The sequence below is a fragment of the Aplidium turbinatum genome, chromosome 11 (genome assembly GCF_918807975.1).
Source record: "Aplidium turbinatum chromosome 11, kaAplTurb1.1, whole genome shotgun sequence".
NCBI classification, from domain to species: domain Eukaryota; kingdom Metazoa; phylum Chordata; class Ascidiacea; order Aplousobranchia; family Polyclinidae; genus Aplidium; species Aplidium turbinatum.
The window spans coordinates 1,939,417-1,960,241 of record NC_137482.1 but is presented as its reverse complement, the minus strand read 5'-3'; the positions used below and the strand labels follow the sequence as shown (position 1 = coordinate 1,960,241).

General features: G+C 37.8%; 1 protein-coding gene across 1 annotated transcript in view; it reads left to right on the top strand.

Moving 5' to 3' along the window:
* The first annotated feature begins 1,875 nt into the window (after window positions 1–1,875).
* The window catches only part of LOC145779688 (uncharacterized), an 87,229-nt gene continuing 68,279 nt past the window's right edge, over window positions 1,876–20,825 (top strand). Inside the window, exons 1-20 of the mRNA XM_082591324.1 lie at window positions 1,876–2,026; window positions 2,691–2,778; window positions 3,205–3,380; window positions 4,958–4,993; window positions 5,395–5,495; window positions 6,885–7,047; window positions 7,545–7,678; window positions 7,959–8,097; window positions 8,918–9,048; window positions 11,141–11,267; window positions 11,808–12,086; window positions 12,855–13,001; window positions 15,334–15,486; window positions 15,832–15,990; window positions 16,421–16,549; window positions 16,930–17,040; window positions 17,566–17,751; window positions 18,782–18,922; window positions 20,029–20,122; window positions 20,596–20,762. Of these exons, the coding sequence (XP_082447450.1) occupies window positions 1,876–2,026; window positions 2,691–2,778; window positions 3,205–3,380; window positions 4,958–4,993; window positions 5,395–5,495; window positions 6,885–7,047; window positions 7,545–7,678; window positions 7,959–8,097; window positions 8,918–9,048; window positions 11,141–11,267; window positions 11,808–12,086; window positions 12,855–13,001; window positions 15,334–15,486; window positions 15,832–15,990; window positions 16,421–16,549; window positions 16,930–17,040; window positions 17,566–17,751; window positions 18,782–18,922; window positions 20,029–20,122; window positions 20,596–20,762 (2,812 nt within the window). The remainder of the gene's footprint in view (window positions 2,027–2,690; window positions 2,779–3,204; window positions 3,381–4,957; window positions 4,994–5,394; window positions 5,496–6,884; window positions 7,048–7,544; window positions 7,679–7,958; window positions 8,098–8,917; window positions 9,049–11,140; window positions 11,268–11,807; window positions 12,087–12,854; window positions 13,002–15,333; window positions 15,487–15,831; window positions 15,991–16,420; window positions 16,550–16,929; window positions 17,041–17,565; window positions 17,752–18,781; window positions 18,923–20,028; window positions 20,123–20,595; window positions 20,763–20,825) is intronic.

The window sequence follows — 20,825 nt, the reverse complement described above, 5'->3', positions numbered from 1 at the left end:
CAGTTTGTTGAAGAAATCTAAATCTAGGAGAGGGATAACTTTGTTGAACCATAAGCAGGCAAAACGAAGCGACGACATGATAATTTGAAACATTTAGTTTATTTAGTATTTTATGGTAAAATGCCGTGTAGGCTACCTACTTAGTTTTATTCGCGTATGTTCGAAAGTATAAAACAATTTCGACTTAATGTTACGCAGTTTCCATCAAAATTAGAAGGCAAGAATTTATTTCGTCTGCACCAAATGTGGTTTGCAGACCATCCCATTTTCTAGGTGTCGTAAATACAATCTTCTCGCCGTAGAGTCGTCATCACGCACACTCAGAATCGAACAACTGTCACTTGTTTTGCTATTGCTCCGTTCAAAGTATCGGACGGATGGTCAGTGTTCATCTATTGACCTATCGGAAAAGTGAAGTATAGAGATCATAAATTTCAAAGCTCTAAAAAAACTTTGAATTTGTGTTTAGATTGCAAATCAAGATATTACATTTAGCTGAGAACCAGGTGCTTTACAGCGCACTGCAATTATCGAACAAAAATTATCGCTCTCTGAACATACATAGCGAAAAGGAAGGCCTACCCTACAGGTCCGTGTAAGCACCATTTCGCCCCCTGGTCACAACGGTAAACCATAATCTCTTCGTGGGAAAATTGTAACATAAGATTCGCGGATTCGTTCGTCTGTATGCAATGACCGAAAGAAACACCCTTTTGAAAACGTCTATTCAAAAAGTGTATTTCTGTAAAAATAGCCCAAGGCTGTCGAAATTGGAGTGCAACGCGATACACCACTAAACTTGTCACTACAATGCAAATTACTTGGATAAAGACGGAAATTTCGTCCAGCTGGCAAGCACTAAGCAAAACAGTTAAATATGCGACCAACTCTCAAGTAACAATTTTAAGAATGACAAGAATACATTGCAATATCTCAAACGCACGCAGGCAGCTACTGTGACGTAATAATGATAACCAATGATAAGTTATTCAAGCACCTGTTCAAGTTTGGTTTACACCTGTTCAAGTTTGGCATACACCTGTTCAAGTTTGGCTTACACCTGTTCAAGTAATTAAAGATTTAAAGATGATGTAATGTTATGCTGCAGCTGCAATGTTTTACAGGTCTTGCAAGCGATAGTGCAATTTGCTCATTTTTTAGAAATATTCCATTAAGTAATACGCTAAGATTCAGTAGACCTGAACGGTTTTATATGACGTTTGATTTGGTGAACAATTGTCTGGAACACCCCCTTTCCTACGAAATGCACTAGAGGGCCTGGGCCTCTACTTTTAATTAAAGATGTCTAAAATCTTTTCAGACCGTAAGTTGTAAATTCAGATAAAAAACATCAGACCGACTCCACAATCTGTTGGGACCCATTTTTGACTACATAACAATGCAAAGGGCTATGGAGTTAAAAAGATTTTACAGGGCCGTCTTTAGAGCATAATTTGGTGATGAAAAGACCGTCTGTAAAACATTTAATTAACATTCAGTCTTGAAATACGAAAACTAAAAACAAAGGAAAAGAATAACGCAATATTTGTCTTAAAAAAAACATAATTTTTGGACTACACAATCACAACAATGCTAAAAACATCAACATTTTTGAAGAGGGGGAGCCCTGGGAGGGTCCATGGCCCAATGCTCCCTTCTTCGTACGCCACTGCTAACAACACAATACTTAAAGAAACTCAGTTTTCTTTAGTTTGTTTTTATTTATGGCCATCACAGTAAAAACAAGAAATGGCTAGCAGAGGTCTAGAAAAAAGCAGAAACAACAAAATGTGAATTTTACAAGACCAGAGTTAAGAAGTTTACATCATTATTAGTTTTATTCTATCTTTCCAGCCTAGAGCTTCTTGAAAGTAAATGACTTCTTTCAAACTTTTGGGTGTCTTGCTTATATGTTTTGGTGACGTCATCTGGACGAGCGCATTTTCGTACGATTTGTACGACGATGACGACATATACAATGACAAAATCGAAAGGCTTCGACGTGCGGCCGACAATTGTGACGAAGGTATGACGCAATACTTATTTATTTTGTTTTTTGGTATGATTTGTTGGCGTTTATTTTTAACTGCCAGATGCGCTATCGACACTGTCTTCAAACAATAATCTACTTGAAAATTGCTTTTCATTTATTGGTTTTCCGCTTGCAGTTAATATTGCCTTTTTAGGCAATTTATTTGTAAAAATAAAAAAGGGTTTCAAAGTCATGTAATTTTCACTTTGTGTGGAACTACATGTACTTGAAAGGTTGCTTGCATTGTTTTTACTTGGATTACCTGAAAAGTTTACAGTTTGCAACCTGGCACGGAGGTAGGCTATTGATTTGGCTCAATCGCCTCGGTGTTGCCATTTTTTGTTACAATGTAAAATTTTTGCCAACAAGTTCTACTGGTTGTTTTTAAACAGTACTGTAGATTTTACTCGAATAATTGCGTTTTGGCTTAATCGGCCGAAGAACAAGAGACATCGTGACATTGCTTGTCACAAAAAAAACGAATTACGAACTTTCTTCTCAAACATTATGGTTTAGACGTTTTTTATGCATTTTTTTCAAATGAATTAACAAAATCTTTCTGGTCCTGAAAAGCTGACAAATACAAATAGATTCGATTGCATAGTTAGAAACGTCAGTATTCATTTTTTTTAATCTTGATTTTTTTATCCATTTCTAGATCTTCCTCCTCCTGATGTTGCAACTGCTGATAGAATATACGCCACCGCAGCTACGATAAGCTGGAGTGACGTGGAGCAAGCTGAATGGTTTGTTTAATGTTTCACTTATTCGCATGTTTAAAGAATAACTGCTTGAAGGTGGACAACTAAGCGTAATTTTTTTTTTCCTTGCCTCAACCTAAATTTTTCAGCAACGTGCACAACGCACATACGTTAAAATGTGCTCTAGATGTATACAGTTGCAGCACGGTCAAGAGGAATGCCTCCCAAAGTTCACTTCTGTGGAGATAACAACGTACCAGTGACTAAATTGCGTGCAAGCTTTTGAGTACGAACTGGCATGACATCGTTCGAGGTTCTACAACACCTATTTCCCAGTCAGCAAAATCCGTCATTGAGTCAACGTCTGCAGACGTTGAATCAATGTAAAAATGTAAATCAATGTAAATATTAGAGCAGCGCATTTCAACCACTGGATCAGGAAACCTAAGCTAATAATGAATTCTGGCTCAGGTATGAGGTTCGTGTCGTTAGCCCACAATCCGATTGCGTCAGAGGGGAGAGCGATGAAGTGTACAATCCCCCAGTGGACCTGCGCGATCTCGAAGCAGATTCTTCCTACGTCATAAACGTGATCGCGCACAACAACAATGGCTGCAGCGAACCGAAGGAAATCACATTCTCCACAAGTGGGTTGATTTTGTTTTGAGCTGTCATTACATACTCGATTCCAACCTGGAGAAACACATCTGCAGACGTTAAAGCAATGTTTGAAAAATGTATTGCTTTAAGTGAGTCTTTTTTCAGATCTTGCTGCGTTTTCTGCCGCAAAATTGCAAGCAAAATACGCTAAAATGGTGCACGTGGTTTGCAACAAGCCAGCCTACAACAGCCTTACAAGAGCCGCTCTCTTTCTTGCAAAAACTGGGAGTCTTCAAGGAATAGCTTTGATTTTTCATGTTATGTTGGATATTAAATACATTTACAACAGGCGTTTTTACAATATTCTTAAAAATCATTTTATGTTGACTGCGGAATCGCATTTGCTTAAAAAATTTCACCCGTTTGTTTGACTTTCATTGAGAACACTCGACTGCTTCTATAGCAAAGCATTTACCCAGCTGACAAAGCTGAAGGCCTGAATCAGGTTATCTCTTTAAACCAGAGGTCACCAAACTACGGCCGCGAACTGATTTCATCCGGCCCGCCACGTGCTGCGGAAATAACAGCTGCACTACAACTGTTAAGGAAAAAAGTTACCAAACTTTTTGTAAAGGACTGACGTTGCTGTTAGCTACACGCAACCACAAATGGGGACAGCCTAGGTCAAATTTGGAAAGATGTAATATTTTTTCAAGAGCACGATGCCCTGTAGTGCATCACAGCAGGGGATAACTTTTCCAGCAACCTTTCGATTTTCATCGCAACTTTGCTATTCCACCGCTGACTTTGTTATTTATTGTGCTCAATTCAAGTCAATAGAAATTCTAAATAGTTGTAGCCTATATCTTTTCGCAATTCGCATCCGGCCCGCAGCTGTTAACCTCGCAGCAATCCGGCCTTCAGAGAAAAAAGTTTGGTGACCCCTGTCTAAACTCTGGGTTTTGAAAGCAATCGTTTGAATGTTCTTTATTTATTAATGATGCTTACATGCATAATGTTTAGCTGAAAAATAAAAAATATTTAAAAATGAATGGAACCATGTTTAGGATGATGTGTGGTAAGGATGCTTATGCAGCGGATAAAAAGTTATGCTTGCCCGCTTGAAGTAAGCATGAAGAAGTTTAGAATGGGAATTAAAATACCCGTTAGAGTTGTTGAAAAGTGGATATGAAGATTGGGTTTTTTGCCTTTTCATTCATTGAATCAAAATCTTTAACCATCCGGCGTAAGCCTACTTACAACAAGAAGAACCAACATGTGTTTCATGCTTATCAAGAAGGCAAGTGACCCAATTGTGAAGACACCAACATAGTACACGGTATGGAAGACAGAAGATGGAATACGGAAGTAGAATATTATGGAAAAAGTTAGATCTATAAATCTGAAAAACCTGAAATACAGTTAATAGGCTACTTTTTGGTGAGCTGAGAAGACAATTGCAAGACTCCAAAAAAAAAATAGAAACGTGTTTTATGTATATGTGCCTTCACAGAAGCATTTCCAAAACTTCTTTGTCTTATAAGATAGAAACAATTAGTGGTGAAAATGCGAACATAATGCTTTGTTGCGTCACCATGATAAAAAAAAACTTGCTCTATTACAGAGGCTGGGACATGGAAGTGCGAGGGAAGCTCGGACGGTAAGATTATTTATTAAACGTCATAATGCATATTTTATGAGGTTATTCTTGTTTAGTCTAATTTTTTCTAAAGTTAAATATAAATTGTTCCTGACGTCAAAGCGTTTATGAATTAATAAAAGAAGTTGCCTGATAAAGTTTTAAAAAATGTAATTACATTGAAGTGAATTAATTTATTCTATTTATCAGCTGTTATATTGCATAAAGTTTGTACCTAAGAAAGTGATAGGCCTATAAGTCATTAGAACAAGATCTACGACTATATGACGCTTGAAGCAGCTAACTGGCCAAAAAACTTTGAGATCGACGTTGTAACTGACCTAAACCCAACAGGATGTGGAACCACGTTAACTTCATTTGCTTTTTATTATTCAAACTGATTGTACTTTTCCTCCCTTCAGTTCCTGGGAGTGTGGAAGGACTCACCATTCCTGCTTACAATCTGACGTCATCGGTAGCTTTAGTCACGTGGATACCTACACCAATGGCGGTATCTTACATTGTAAGTGTTGTAACAATCAAGCTTTGTTGATTAATTATGATATCATCAATCCCAGACAGATAATCTATTCTATTCCACATTGATTCAACTTATGTAGACTTTGAATAGCTAAATGTCAAAAGGTTTGACGTTCTGGTGCGAATGCCGTAACCCAACGTTTTCATTCTGTCTTGGTCAGTGCTCTTCAGCAGGGGTTCCGCGGAACATGCAGTGGGAATCATTGAGAGCTCCACGTTCTTAAGCAAATTTGATTTCTTGCTTTAGTGTATTGATGCGTCATTCTGAATTGTTAGGTCACCGTAACGCATTCACAGCCTGAGTCGTCCAGTTAGTTAAACAAGAAGTTGAGTGCAGTCAATAACCGAATAAGAAACATCGATAGTTGTTGCGTCTCTTGTTCATTGTTATGCCATCAACATGAACGTTGTTTTTTAATCTCAATTTTTGATAAGGGGGGGGGGGAGGCTCCGTGAGAAACCCAAAAATAAATCAGGAGTTTCTTGACAAAAAAGGTGAAGCGCGATGGTCTAGATTGGCTATTTGAGTGGGATTATCCAACTTATTGCATGTTCTAAGCGCCTTCACTTGAACTACAAATAAAAACACTTTGCTGTGTTTTGGCAAGACATTGAACTCCCTGTTTGAAGGTTGACATAAGATTTTTTATCTTCCAACTCAATTAATGTAAATCCTTTCCTTCGTCCCACCGAACATAACCTAAGATGTGATCGGAGTAAAACATTCACTCCAGACAACACAACAACCAATTGAATGATCACTTCTTAATGTCTCACTTGTCCAATTATTTTTAGCCTATGTACCCAATGGGGGTTCTACATTTTGAGAAGCGAATGCAACGATTTGAGACCTTAACGTTTGTTTTGTTTTTTTGGTACTAAAACTTTTACTCAAAGCAGATATTGCATTTTCACCCATTCCTCAAATTTCTTGAATGGCCTGAATTGAGCTGCAGGAAAGGATTCTCTATTTGTCTTTTTGGTTACAAGCTTGACTCCATGACGTAGATGACATTTTGTGATGCTATCACAACTGTCCATAACAATCGTGTGACTCTTTTAATGCCAGCTCGAGGGTGATTGCAAAAGTGAACATCATCGATTTCCCATCTATATAAATTGAATCTTTAACTTCCGGGAAAGCCCGGATACGACAAACAACTGCATCAAAATGCTTGTAGTATTTAGTAACATTTCACACTCGATCGTACTTGAACGTTCGCGTTTTGTCGCTTCTACCTTTTCCAGACCTCTGCTATGCTATGGCAAGTGATAATGCTTTTTTGTTTTGATGGTCGGAAGCGAAAAAACATAACGATGATGATGATGACAGTTGTAGCGTTTATGGAATATCACTATTGAAATGTCACAGGTGGAAGTCAATCCAGATAATCCGCGAAACAGCGGGACAGGAAGAATTGCAGAAGAATTTACAATCATCAGTGGGCTTGACCCTGGGACTGCTCACACAATCAGCATAATTGCAGAAAATGGCGTCCACAAAAGTGAACCAGCGATAGAAGAGTTTGTCACAAGTAAGCAGCATGTCCATAAGTAAGTTTAACACAATATACCAAACAAGATGTCAGTCTTTGTTTGTGTTTATACTGAGCGGAAAATATTTTTTGGTGTAAATACAGTAGGTGAGAAAACAGAAAAGCCGAAACAACAATGGATCGAAATGTATTCACGGTAATAAACAGTTTCGTTTGTCAAATAATAAAAGTGAATGTCATGTTAAAACTTTATCAAACATTGACATTTTAAAAGCATCTTTTGACAGGAGTCGAACTCATGACCAATTGACCATAATTGATAGGCCAACAGCAACTCGACCATGTACCTTGTAATAACTTACAAAAATAAATTAATTTTTCTTAACAGTTTTCTTTTTAAAATTTGGCAAGTAGATGACATCTTAAGATTAAAATTGTTTACCAACTTAAACTTAAAAATCTTTCGCAAATGAGGTTAGCTTGGTATGTAAGCTATTCATTCTTAGTGAATCAACTGATGATTTTTGCTCACACAGGGTTGGACAAGCCTGCCAACTTTGAGTTGACCAATGGAAGTAGCACGTTCTTCAAAGCATCCTGGGATCCCTTGGATTACCCAGCGGAATATGCAGTTGTGCTAAAGGGGTTTGCTGATGACGGAGAAACTTATGTAAGTCATGTGAAATAATTTTCGATGCATAGAATAAATCGTGTGCCTTAAGTTTACTAGCCAATGCAGAAAGTGGTACCTTTCAGTATGCACCCCTGCAAAGGAATGTGTCAATCTGTGGTGTATCAACTAAATTTAAAAGACTCGACAGAAGAAAAAATACACAAGACATTTTCGAGCATTTAAAACAAGTTTGCGCGTTTTACGAACTCACTCACAGCAAACAAGAAATACATACAATATTAGGTTTTAAGTTGTTTTTTTTTATTTCAAATATTAGCAACTCAAAGATTACGGAAACCAAACATACAGCTTTGTCTATTTTCGAAATTTGAAGCCCGCAACTCGGTACCAAGTCTCTCTGCAGGCTTTCAACCAACGAGCGTCAAGCCAGATGCAGTTGAAAGACCAGTTCACCAGTAAGTGGCCACAGCAAAATAATAATTTCTGATTTTTTGTCGTATCCAGGCTAACACCCAATGGTTGAATATTTGGATTTGGAAGTGGACCGGAAGGCAAGGAAGCCAATCTTCGTGTCCACCTTCAGGCATGTCTTTAAGTGTCCTGCCACAGCTGCATACTCTTAAGCGGTGTCGAACCAGCGCCCTTTCGAGTACCGCTTCAAGACTCTCGTGACTAGGCAATGCAGCTGACATAGACCATAGTCGGTTTATGCGATCGATCTTGCTTCACGACAAATGTCTGCAATTAATAACGCGTCGATGCAGTACTACGAATTTTTTTATGTACATTCAATGGTAGAAAATTAAACTTCATCAAACTTTATGTTATTGCATTAACCTTGTAAAACGACTTGTGCGCTAATTTGTGTCACGCGTGTACCTCGATGGTTTCTTTCATTTGAAGATCTCCATCTCTATCAAAGCTTAGTCAAGTAATAAATTGTTAATTTTAATTTCTGCTCAAAATTACTGATAGGCTAGTTATTTTGATGAAACGAAACAACCTTTTTGATATGTTGCTTCGCTTTAAAAACATGTTTAAGAATTTTGTTGGAGTAGTTAAGGCACTTTACATTTTCTATTTTGCTTGAATTTGTCTGGATTTTAAATTTAGGCCATGTTTTATATTGTATATTTAACTGCAGATAGTGCACACCGTTTCGGCCTTCAGGTATGTTTGTTCACAAAAATGCTTCCACTTGAAGTTGAACTCTCTTCACAAAGTTGTTTATCACGTAATAAATCAGCTTCTGCTAAAGAATTTTTCTTGTCATAGAACTTCCTACCACCAGAAGTATCACAATTTCCAATGTCACAGCGGAGAGTGCGTTCTCTCAATGGGAGCCGGTAGAGGGAGCTACACGATATCGCGTCATTGTTAAAGATGGAGACCAAAAAATAGTGCGGGTAGGTGTTGAACTCAGGTTGCTACCAATGCCCAAAAATGGGAATGTTCTACAAATATTTTTCAAAATGCGTACCTGCATCAAAAATCACACCTGAACGAAGCGGCCTTTTCGCTTTAAAGCATAATTATAGAAATTCATGCAGCCAAGTTCGCGAATTGTTTGAATATTAGGAAATATGAAAACAATTGCTTGCAACGAATCGTTGAAAATTCATTTCCAGCAGTAGAAGAATTTGTTTCTTTCGCTAAGCTGCAAAAATGTTGTTTTAAGTGATGGACTCGAAATGTCATGAAAGTTCTTTCACACACTTAAAAACTAAATAGATGTGAAGGATAATACATTAAATACAACCTAAGACAGGGACATTGGACTAATTGGTGCATCTGCAGACTCCGCTGAAGCTTTCATGTTATTGCATTTGTTAAGAAAAAGCAAGGAAGAAATTTAACATTTTTAAGTAAAATTTTTAACTTTTACAACCATTTTTATATTTTTTGGTTAAATATTCCAATAACAGTGTTAATGAACCATGACGATTTTAAAGATTTTCTGCAATAATTTGTTACGTCTGAGATGACGCATATCTTAACCACCACATAGTGACGTCCGAAATGACGTCACAGTGTCGTCATAAGCTTTCTACTTGTTTCAGTACAAGGACAAGGATACTCTGGAATGGAAGTCGATGGTTGGTGTGGCATGGTTAGGTTATTGACAATAATTGAAAGCTTAATTTTGTTTATGCGTGACATAAGCAAAAAAAATTGCTGTAACTGGTTAAAGATGTAAGATGAATTATATGTTGTGGTACAGATACTGTTGCATGCATTGTTTACACAAACCTACTGTACGTATACATTGTGCCTTATACCGTTATATGTGCAGTAGACGTACAGTAGAGAAAGATAGAGATGCCATTGTTTCGACCTCAGGGTCGCTTTAGTGCAGTAAACGTACAGTAGATAAACCGCATTATTGCTATGTATAGTAATTTAACGTGGTGATTTTCCACTTGTTGCACGCAATGAATCACATTTGGCACTTTACCCACCTTACCTAAGCGCTCGAACTGTCGGAGCGGTAAGCAATGCGCAATAAACAACATCAAGACAGCTACACAGAGGTATAAAACATGAATGCATAAATTAGATAAACGCGTAAATCTAGCTTTTATTGAAATAATATTGTCTCAGAAAGAATTGTTCTTATGAATTATGTAACATTTTTTATTAGAATAAATTAGCTTGAAAATGATCTGTTATATTAAAATTGATTTTCAGATAATAAACTGATTCTAGTAAAAATAATTTGTCTTGAGACAAACTTTCAATAGTTTCATTTTTCAAAAGTAAAAGCGTAAGCTGCTTGCAGAAATTCCTCTATAGTTGTTCAGGAAAGGTTTATAAATTTGAATTGCTTTCATTGCAAACGTACTGAAGTAGGAGTCAACTCTCTATCGATAGTGGTTTGCGCTTTTTATTCAGACGGAGAGAACGTTTGTCAAAATTAGAGGTGCTACCAACAACATCGATCAATGCTATTCCTCTGAGTCTTGTAACTTTTAGTGATGATTTGACACGAAAATTTAGCGAAGAATTAGAATTTTATCATGTAAGAGATTATGCACAAAAAATAATTTATCAGAGAGTTTAAAAATTCATTTGGTGTTTATTAGATGAAGAGCGTTTATGCTTGAACTGGAAAAGAACTTTTTGAAAGTCTTTAATTCAGTTGTGGTCCATCTTAGGCCCACCACCAACAGTCTTTTTAGATTTTGACAATATGCGTTTTATTTGATACAAAACGTTACAAAGAATAGATCAGTTTTGACAAATCTTCATTGTGTTTAAGCAGAAGTCCAATTTCGGTTCGATAATTCCCCAAAGCACGTCTCACAAGACACCTAATAGCATGCCAAAATAATTGATTGACTACAGCTCATTAATCGAGCAGTCTTTGTACGTGCAACTGCATGCTATGTTGCTTTACTAAATTAAAACATTTGCATATTGCAATTCGCAGTGTATGTGCTTGAAGTTATGATGTCACAACGGGCGCAAAATAAAACATGGCTATTCCTATTGTTTTAGGACGACCTTATAGACGAAACCTCTTTTTTTCTGACCCCTTTGAAGAGTGCTCAGGAGTACGAACTGCAAATTATTGCACAAAATGATGACACCGAGAGCTTGCCCGGAACAAAGATTGTATATTCAAGTAAATTTGATTTCTCAATGAGAACATAACATTTTGATTTTATCTTTTTTAAACAACATTTTAATTTAATAAACAATGCCACTTACAATAGACCCGGTCGACGGATGTCTCTCTCTGGGCGACCTATCACGAGCTGAGAGGAAATCGAGTCGATATTTTTGAGCCTCGACGAGAAGACGGCTACCACAGCTTTGTACCACGTTACTCAACCCATGCCTTGAAACTTTTTTCTCTAACATAGATGATCTAAAAATATCCATCAGTTGAAACATGTTGAGCGGGTCACTATCCATCTCAGTCACAACTAAATGTAAAATACTCTTTGGAAAAAGCATTTGCAATGTTTATATTAGACTACTCACTAGCATATGGTTTCAAATTCTTCATTATTTTGTATTTTAAACAAGTTTTGCATCTGAGTAACCAATTTGGACTGATGTTAAACCAGGGTTTGGCTATTTGCGAGCAGGAGTATTATTTTGAGTGCCATCTTGCTACAGAATTTTGAAATTTACTAAATTCGCTTTTGTCACGTGACAGGACTTGATCAAATTATGCTTCTCAATGTGGACAAAGAGTTCATTCAGGACACTTCGGTTGTGCTCAGATGGGAACCAATCAAAGGAGCGGAATGGTATGAGGTCGAAACCATTCCAAAAAGAGAGGGTGAAAAATTGGATGAAAAAGAAAAAACGAAGAAGCCTTTCATTAAAATGGAGAACCTCACACCTGGAACACTGTACCGCTTTATCGTGAGAGCTAAGAATCATGATATTCTGGGAACAGTCAGTTTACCCTCCCATGAGGAGCAGTTCACCCGTGAGTATTGTTTTAGACTGTATGGAATTTAAAGTATTTTGTATGAAGCAGAAAAATTTGTTAGGCTACTTTAGTCATGTGATGCTTAAAGTAAGTTATTTCTAGTTATTGTACCGTATTTGTGAATTGGTAGCCTACTTATGAAATACCGATATTAAAGCATTTCATTCACGATGAGAATATAATATACTAAAATAAGTTACGTTTAGGAAAAATTTGAATTTAAAATAAGTTTTCAAAAACGAATTTAATGCTTATGAAAGATATACGAAAAAAATATTTTTAAAGTGCAGTGCCTCAACAGGATGTTTTTAAGAGATTTTTATGTTCACAAGATCAAACAAGTTCTATGTTATTGAGAATCCAGCCAGAAAAGTTTGAAAAATTCTTTTACGACGATTGACTTCACAAACGAAGAAACTGCAAGATCAATCGGCGCTGGTTCGACTCACGGAGTGTGCGCTTAAACAACGCATTTAAAGGGCAGCTCTCCATTTAGCGGCACCTAGTGGATGGAATAATTCACAGACAACAACACAACAAGTCAACAACTATGGAAACTTCACTCTGCCAAGCTCAATGATTCAGCCCTGCGTTAGTGATTCAAAGCCTCTTCAGGTATGTACCAAGTACCGCAACCGCAAGTACCAAGTACCGCAAGTACCGCAACCAATCAAACAATGCGACGTCTCCCGTTCGGAACCTGGGTTTGATGATGTAAATTCACTAATTCCAGCTCCATGCAATGCAACCAATGTGTGATTTTAGGACTTTCCCGCCCGCTTGACGTCACTATTCGATATGAAGACGTCACAAATGATTCGATGGTTGTCACATGGTCTCCGGTAAAGCACGCAGACAGTTATCTTCTGCTCGTCTTTGATTGTAGCGGAGTCGGGCGCACGGTTGGAAAAGGTCGGTGCGGTCTCGAAATTACATAAAAATATTTTGCAACTGTTGTTTTTTTGTTTAACAATTATTTTGCTCTGCATTCTGGTCCGCCCCGTTAGCTCAGTGGTTACACGCCCGACTCAAGATCAAGCGGTGCTAGTGTGGCTCTCGGGGTGTGCGCTTGAGCAACGCACGTTAAGGTCTGCTCTCATTCAGCGTCACCTAACGAAGTGAATAATTTTCCGGCAGCAACACTTCAACAACTATAGAAACCCACTCTGTCAATGTCGGTAACCGGCCCTGCGTCAGTGGTTCAAAGCCTCTACAAGTATGGAACATGCCAGGATCAAACTTTCGAAGAAGCTTTCCCAATTTGAGGATAAAGATGAAATCAATCAATTTGCTTGAGCTGTAATTTCCAAACAGAGATCGTTATCTTCTGGAGTCTCTGACAAGGACTTCAAGTTTTGAATACGCTTGACACCACACTTACCTACCTTGTAGATTCACTCTCACTATCCTGTATAGGCCTACCCATTGACACAGTTTATACCTTTTTTGTTTGAGTTTTTAGTCAATGAACGGGATATCCAGATATAGCCACAGCCGTAGGAGAATGAAGCATTTTGGAGGTGCAAACAAAGTTTGCTTTAATTTTGTCTTTTCTGCAAATGATGATCATTATGATCTGATACAGACGTTGGCGATCATGGTCTTCCAAACTTCTCTGTCATTTGACATTCGTATAAAATTGTTCGTTTTGACTGTTGTGTTTGTGGCCCAATGGTTCAAGCTGTTTAAATAAGTTAATCTTTGCCGACTTCTGCTTCTTTCTTATTGTATCATGGCCAATAGTGCTAGCTTTTCCAAATCTCCATGTCTATGAATATGACCTACAAATTTTATCTGGTGACTTCTAACTGTTGTTATTAATCTCTTTTCTGCTTTTGCCAATTCGAAAAATTTGTCCTTACTTTTCTTTTCAGTCCAAGAAATCCTCAACATTTTTCTGAGAAACCATATCTGAGCAGCCTCTAATCTTTTCTTCATTTTGTTACTTAATGTCCAGCATTTGCATCCGTAACATTCATCGCATCTATCACTATCTTGGCAAATATGTTTTTGAAAACGCAGCAACTTACAATCTTCTGCAACTTACCTAAATAATTGAACATTTTCTCCCAAATTTGCAATGTTTTTGTAGCGGAGAACCGACCCCGTTTACCTCTATCTCCTACGTCAATGGTTCCCAACCTTTTGTCGAAGCGACCCAAAGTTTTAAAAAAATTTAAGTATAGAAAATTTTGCGACCCAAGCATGACCAGATACTTTACTTTGAAGGCATCCAGAAAAAAATATGCAGGCATCATTACATGTTGATAGCGTGTTAGGTCGGCCAAATGCAAAATTAAATAAAAAGTGAAAGGAGGTACGTCAACCTCGCTACATCGGCCCACATTAAATCGGACCGCGACCCTAAAACAAAACTAGATTTATAGAAACAAAATTCAATGACTATCGGTTCTTTACAATGTTTTGTTTTGATTGTTCATGGTACTAGTTTGATTTTTATTTTATGCGGATAAAGCAACACAGAAAGACACAGGACAGGAGTTCAAACTGCACTAGAAGAGGAAATGGCAGGAACACGAATCGTTGTAATACGCAAAATTTGAAATCTTTTCTCCCTATTTAATCGTACCAGTTTGGCAAAGTCCCGTTATTCCAATTTAGCGAGTTTGACTGCACTTACAAAATAAGAACGATCGATAAACGCGGCTTCACTTGTAGGATTTTGGTTCATTGCTTTATAATATACAAACAGCTACAGTACTTGACACAAAACAGTTTTCTTGTTTGAAAAAACAAGCAATCCAGAATTTTTTCTGGCAACTTAATTTTGCGTCTCAACCCATAGGTTGGTAACGACTGTCCTGCGCTATGCATGTAGCCTATGGTGCCCTACTTGCATATAACTTATGGTGCCCTACTTGCATATAACTTATGATGCCCTACTTGCATATTGCCTATGGTGCACTACTTAAAAATGGTTTACTAAGAAATATGATAAAAATGTTGTATGGAATGAAGAAAGTCAACATAAAGTGAAAAAAACTGTGAAAAACAGGAAGCAATAAAGCAAAAAACCAAAGTAAAAGATAAATATGTAAGGAAGAGAAAAAAAACACCTTGCTCTCAAGGAGACAACTTAGCACTTTTCTACACACGATGGAAAAAAAAGCTTTTAGTTTGTTTTTCATGTATGAAAATAAACAAGAGTTTGACAAATTTATGCTACAACTTACTGCACCTAATGTTTGTACTTCTGTTAAATTATTATAAATTGTTATTTTAGTTGGTGCGCGCCCCACAGATACTGCTCCTACATCGCTGCCCCCTAAATACGAAAGAATCGCCTCCTATTGGTCATACAACTACGAGAAGATTGAGACACTCAAGCTGAAGTGTGAACACGCCTTTGAAGATCTAGAACATGCCTTAGTGGAAGGTATCACTGTAGGAGAAAATCAATAATTTTTAACATAAAATATTAGTAGTTGCTGTACGCATTTGAATGCCCCAATAATGGGATTCAAATAATTGAACAACCAGTTCTTTCCCTAGTAAATGGTTGGTATAAAGTTTTCTTTACTTTGTCCAGAGCTGAAGTGCTTTCGGCTCATTTGTAACGTACCTACCTGTAACGTAACGTACCTACAACAACTTTCTGTTCCCAGACGACAAAATCCGTCATTTTAACATTGATTCAACGTCTGCAGACGTTGAATTAATGTTAAAATGACGGATTTTGCTATCTGGTTTCATGCATTCGTTTTGTTGCGTCATACTGAAGGCGAGAAGCGGTTGCCTAGCAACGTCAAAGGCCAAGGTCGAATCACTTCAACAAATGTCAAGCTGACGAACATGCTCCCGAACACTCGCTATGAGGTCATAGTCGTCTCGGGAACTCGCGAAATTCAGAGTAATCCGAGTCAGATCTTCCAATATACAAGTTAGTAAAAATTTTGTGGCATCTGGTCGTAAAAAGTTCGTTGTTATTACTTATTTTTAATAATAATAATAATGTTACTTTTTGTATAGCGCTGTATCTATCGCAGAATGCGTTGCTCCTCAGCGCTTTACACAGCAGACAGTGTCAATGCAGCCCTATAGAAGCGCAACTGAGTACATTATTACCCGAATCCATTGCATTGCTCAGTGCCAAGCAGGAATTAGATTCAGTACCATTTTTAAAAAGTCCTTGGTATGAATAAGAAGTTGCTGGGTTGATTTTTCTACTTGGCAAAACTCATGATCCCGTACGATAGCTCATGTATCAACCCCTGAGGTAGCTCATGTATCAACCCCTGAGGTGTTTATCACCCCTAAAATACACTGAGTAAAAATTACTTGGATTTACGTAAACTTAATCCATTCAACAGAGCTGAACACTCCCACTGACTTTATCTTCGACTCCCGGACTGTACGTTCATCTTCTCTCGCGCTCACATGGAACACCGTTTCTGACGTCACAATCTATCAGTTGGACATCGCGTCTCTGCCAAACTCAGGTCAACAAAGTTGAAAGGAATTGCAACTTTTGTTTCTTAAACCCCCTAAACACAGAACAATAACATTATTCACGGTGTATTTGCAAGGTCGGGTTAATGTAAACCGGCACATCGTAGCGCTTTATTGAAATCGCCCCCCGCCCCATAAGGCTACTTTCTGGAATCGCCCCTGGTTCTTGCTGTTAATCTTGTTGTTTTAGTTCTTAGATCTTACGAATGACCTCTCAAACGTTTGGTGGTTGCTGCCATGTTTTAGCCACGTATTGGTTTGCACGTTTCACAGTTGTCCTCCCCGTTAGCTCACTGGTTACGCGCCCGGTTACAAACCCAAACCAACAGTTACAAGTCAAACTAAAAATAAACAAACTTATGTTTCAAAGGTCGCAGAAAGTCAACTCATGTTCGAACAGAAAACATCAAGTCAGAAAATGGAGGAAGGTTTAATGTCATGAAACTTACCCCCACCACAAAATATATCTTTACTTTGACAGGTGATGATACTGAACTAAAAAATGACAAAAAATTTGCAATTTTGTTGCCACTTTTGCTCAAAGTGATATTGTTGTGAAGGTAAATGTTATGCTTTTGTAGAGGAGAGAAAAATACAACACATCATTTGGTAATATGCAAATAGAAAGGTGGTTGATGGTTAAATTAATATTAAAAAACGTTTGACTTGCTTGGTTCCATTTTAATTCTTTATTTTTTTTAAATATTCCTAACATTTTGTTTGTAATAAAATTAATTTGCGTTCTTCTGGTGACTATTTACTAGGTTACCTCGTGATGTTAAAGATGATAACTAGCTTTTTTTTTCCGACCTAGTAAATAGTCACCAGAAGAACGCAAATTAATTTTATTACCAAATGCCTGGTGAACAGTCTCTCTCTGTTTTTACTATTTTGTTTGTAGTTGTTAGAAGTTTGCAATATCAAGCAGAGATAAACTCAGAGTTTGAAGAAATATACAGGAATACTGTGTGAAGTTCATTGAATATTTCAACGTTGAATATTTCAGCTCGGAACCCCCAAACAGCCAGCTTTCCTGTGCAGTGTTCTGTCTACACGCGTCTTACAAATCCACAGGGGTTAGATGTCGTGCCTGAGTTGCTCACAACCACAACAATGAAAATTCAATGGGGGGGTGTTGACCACGCCCTGTACTACAACGTCACTATTACTGCGTCCAATAAACACATGAAACGTAGGTGATTGTTTAATTAAAACGTCAAAAACAATAGTTTGGTGTTAATTAAGTAAGGTGCAGTTTGCACGATAGATAAACACGCGCTCACCTTTTTATAAGTAGTGTTTAGGCCAAGTTTCAGAGGTCCATCTTCCTTCAACGTACTCTCCCTGTGACGTCATCACTAGCATATATCACAAACATCATTTTCAATTTTGAAGAGGATGGATGCTTGCTTGCTGTTACGATGTTAATCAGTTTCCGATTTATTATTTTTTTTTTATTGTTTGTTTGTGGTATCCAGACTTAAGCCCAGTGATTGAAGATTTAAATTAAGTGGACGGGAAGGCAAGGAAGCCAATCTTCGTAACCACCTTCAGGCATGCCTTTAAGTGTCTTACCAAAGATACAGCCGCATACTATACCCTATACAGTACACTATAACCTATCCACTATACCCTATACCAGGCGCGGATTTATGGGGGGGGCCCAGGGGGCCCGGGGCCCCCCCGAAATTTTGTGAAAAATTGTATGTTTCCGCATCAAATGGTTTGATATGCTTCTAAACAGCTGATATTAGTCCCTCGGCATCACAATTGATGAAAATGGTTGTTTTAATGTCTATTTTCTAGCATATCGTATATGTCGTAGTATCACTGTTCATATCTGTTTAGCTTTTTCTTTCTTTTTAATTGATTTTCAAATTTTCTGGCCCCCCCCCCCCCCCCCCCGAAAAAAACTCTTAGATTCGCGCCTGCCCTATACCATACCCTAGATACGCCACTGCTTGGTTGTTTGTTTGTTTGTCGTATCCAGGCTTACGCCCGGTGATTGATGATTTAGATTAAGTGGACGGGAAGGCAAGGAAGCCAATCTTCGTGTCCACTTTCAGGCATGCCTTTAAGTGTCTTGCCAAAGACACAGCCGCATGCTCATGAGCAGTGTCGAACTGGCGCCCTTTCGAGTGTCGTTTCAGGGTTCACACAACTTGGCAATGCAGCCGACATTTGTTTTACTAATTCAAGCAAACATTTGTTGTATGATTTAGGGGAAATTACCCGATACAGGAACGTGACGACTCCGTTCATTTACTTCGAGAACTTGTCTCCGAATACTTTCTACCAAGTGTTGATAGAAGCAAATAATAAATACACCAAGAGCCTCCCATCACCGATCGAAAAGTATACAGGTGAAGACGCAAAGTTGCAAATCGCGACGAAACTAAAAAGACCCTCCAGTTTATTGATGAGAGCAAGGCTTACTAATGTGAATTCTACTATCAAACTATAAATTAACGTTTTGTAAACGTAGTTTTTGCTTCAAAATTTATGCTTATCTAGTTTAAGAATTTGGTACATTGAATATTTCGTTCAGCTGGAGAATTATTTTATTTTTCATAGATATGAGAGAACATTATCTGACCTTATAAGGCCATTAAAGCTGTTTTGTATTCTAGTAATATCGGTTTAGTTTTGAATCTTTATCCTCGGACTGACAACGCCTTGATGGATTATTTCTGGCAGTTTCGCATACTTGTAGAATGTAGAAGCTTTTCACTCAGGGCCGGTTACCGAGATTGAAAGAGTGAAGTTTCCGATTGTTGAAGTCTTGTTGCCTGGAAATTATTCCATCCATTAGATGCCGCTGAACGGAGAGCAGTCCTTAACGTGCGTTGCTCAAGTGCACACCCCGAGAGCCGAACCAGCGCCGCTTGATATTAAAGCATTTTCGTTCACGAAGTCACGCGCTATCCAACTGAGCTATCAGTTAATTAAATTCGTTTTACTTCCTCAATTAGGTTTATTTCTTTTGTTATGCCCAACATGCGTTTGTTCTGCCAAACAAGAAGAAGCGATAAAACGCGAACGTTATAAAGTGCTTGACCGAAATAGGGTAGTAGTTCAAAAATTTGGCACGACTGCAACACGTTGCCTGCCAGTTGTGTCTATTCAGCGGTTATGGTGGACCATGTATTAGCCTACTTCTCATCTTTTACAAGTCATTTGCACATGATTGTGCAAACTGTGTTCCGAACGCTGCGAAAAATCGCTGTTACCACAGAGACCGGCAGCATTCGGCTAAAATTAACCTTCGATCAACACTTGTGAAATAGATAAAAATCATGTAGCTGAAAGCAAAACTTAATTTATTACATTCCCATATTTTCTCCAACATGAGCCAATTTTCTCGGTATTTCGTTGTTTTCGAGCCCTCTGTCGATTTTCCATCGCATTGTTTGCTTTTAACCGACTGCATTGAATTTGCGGTGCATTTCCTTTCTAATTCTACTTCCAGATCTAATGACTCCGGAAAACTTCACAGTTGTTGACGTCACAGACGTTAGCATCAAGCTTACGTGGTCTGACGTAGATGGGAGGACAGATTTCAAGTACGTCATGCAATTATATTTTTGTCGTATCCAGGGTTGCGCTTGGTGGTTAAGAATTTTCATAAACGTATGCTCCCTTTGACGTCATCATTATCATATATCAGAAACATCATTCCAAATTTTGAAAAGCTAGTAGATGGATGTTGCTTTTGTATTGCGATGTTTATAAACCATGTTAATGTTCAATTTACTAATTCAAGCAAACATGTGTGTAGTGGTTGAGAGAAAACGTTGTTGATTCACAATATCATTTAAACATACTGGAAAATTTCTGATCATTAAGAAATCGTATGATCAAAATTCTTTTTCGTTTGAACCTTTTTTTTTCGCCAATCCAAGGATTGAATTATTTTAATAATACATTGTAATATTAATTATAATGTTGATAGACAACTATAATGCGATAAAGAAAAAAAAAAGTTTGCTATGTTGTGGCAGAGGTGATTTGGTTTAACTGGATTGCTCTTTTATAGACTTTCCTATTCTTCTTGCCAAATGGAATCGCTTAATTTTGGGAAAACTTCGCTGCAATCTTGGAAAGAGTTTGACACGTTGGCTCCAAACACTTGCTACAGGATACGAATGAAAGCATCGAATCAGCACACAGAGAGTGATGTGTCAACACTCACCCAGTATACGAGTAAGGTTCTAGCTTGTAGTCCAAAATTTTAAGTTATTACTCCACAAGATGCATTGGGCTCTT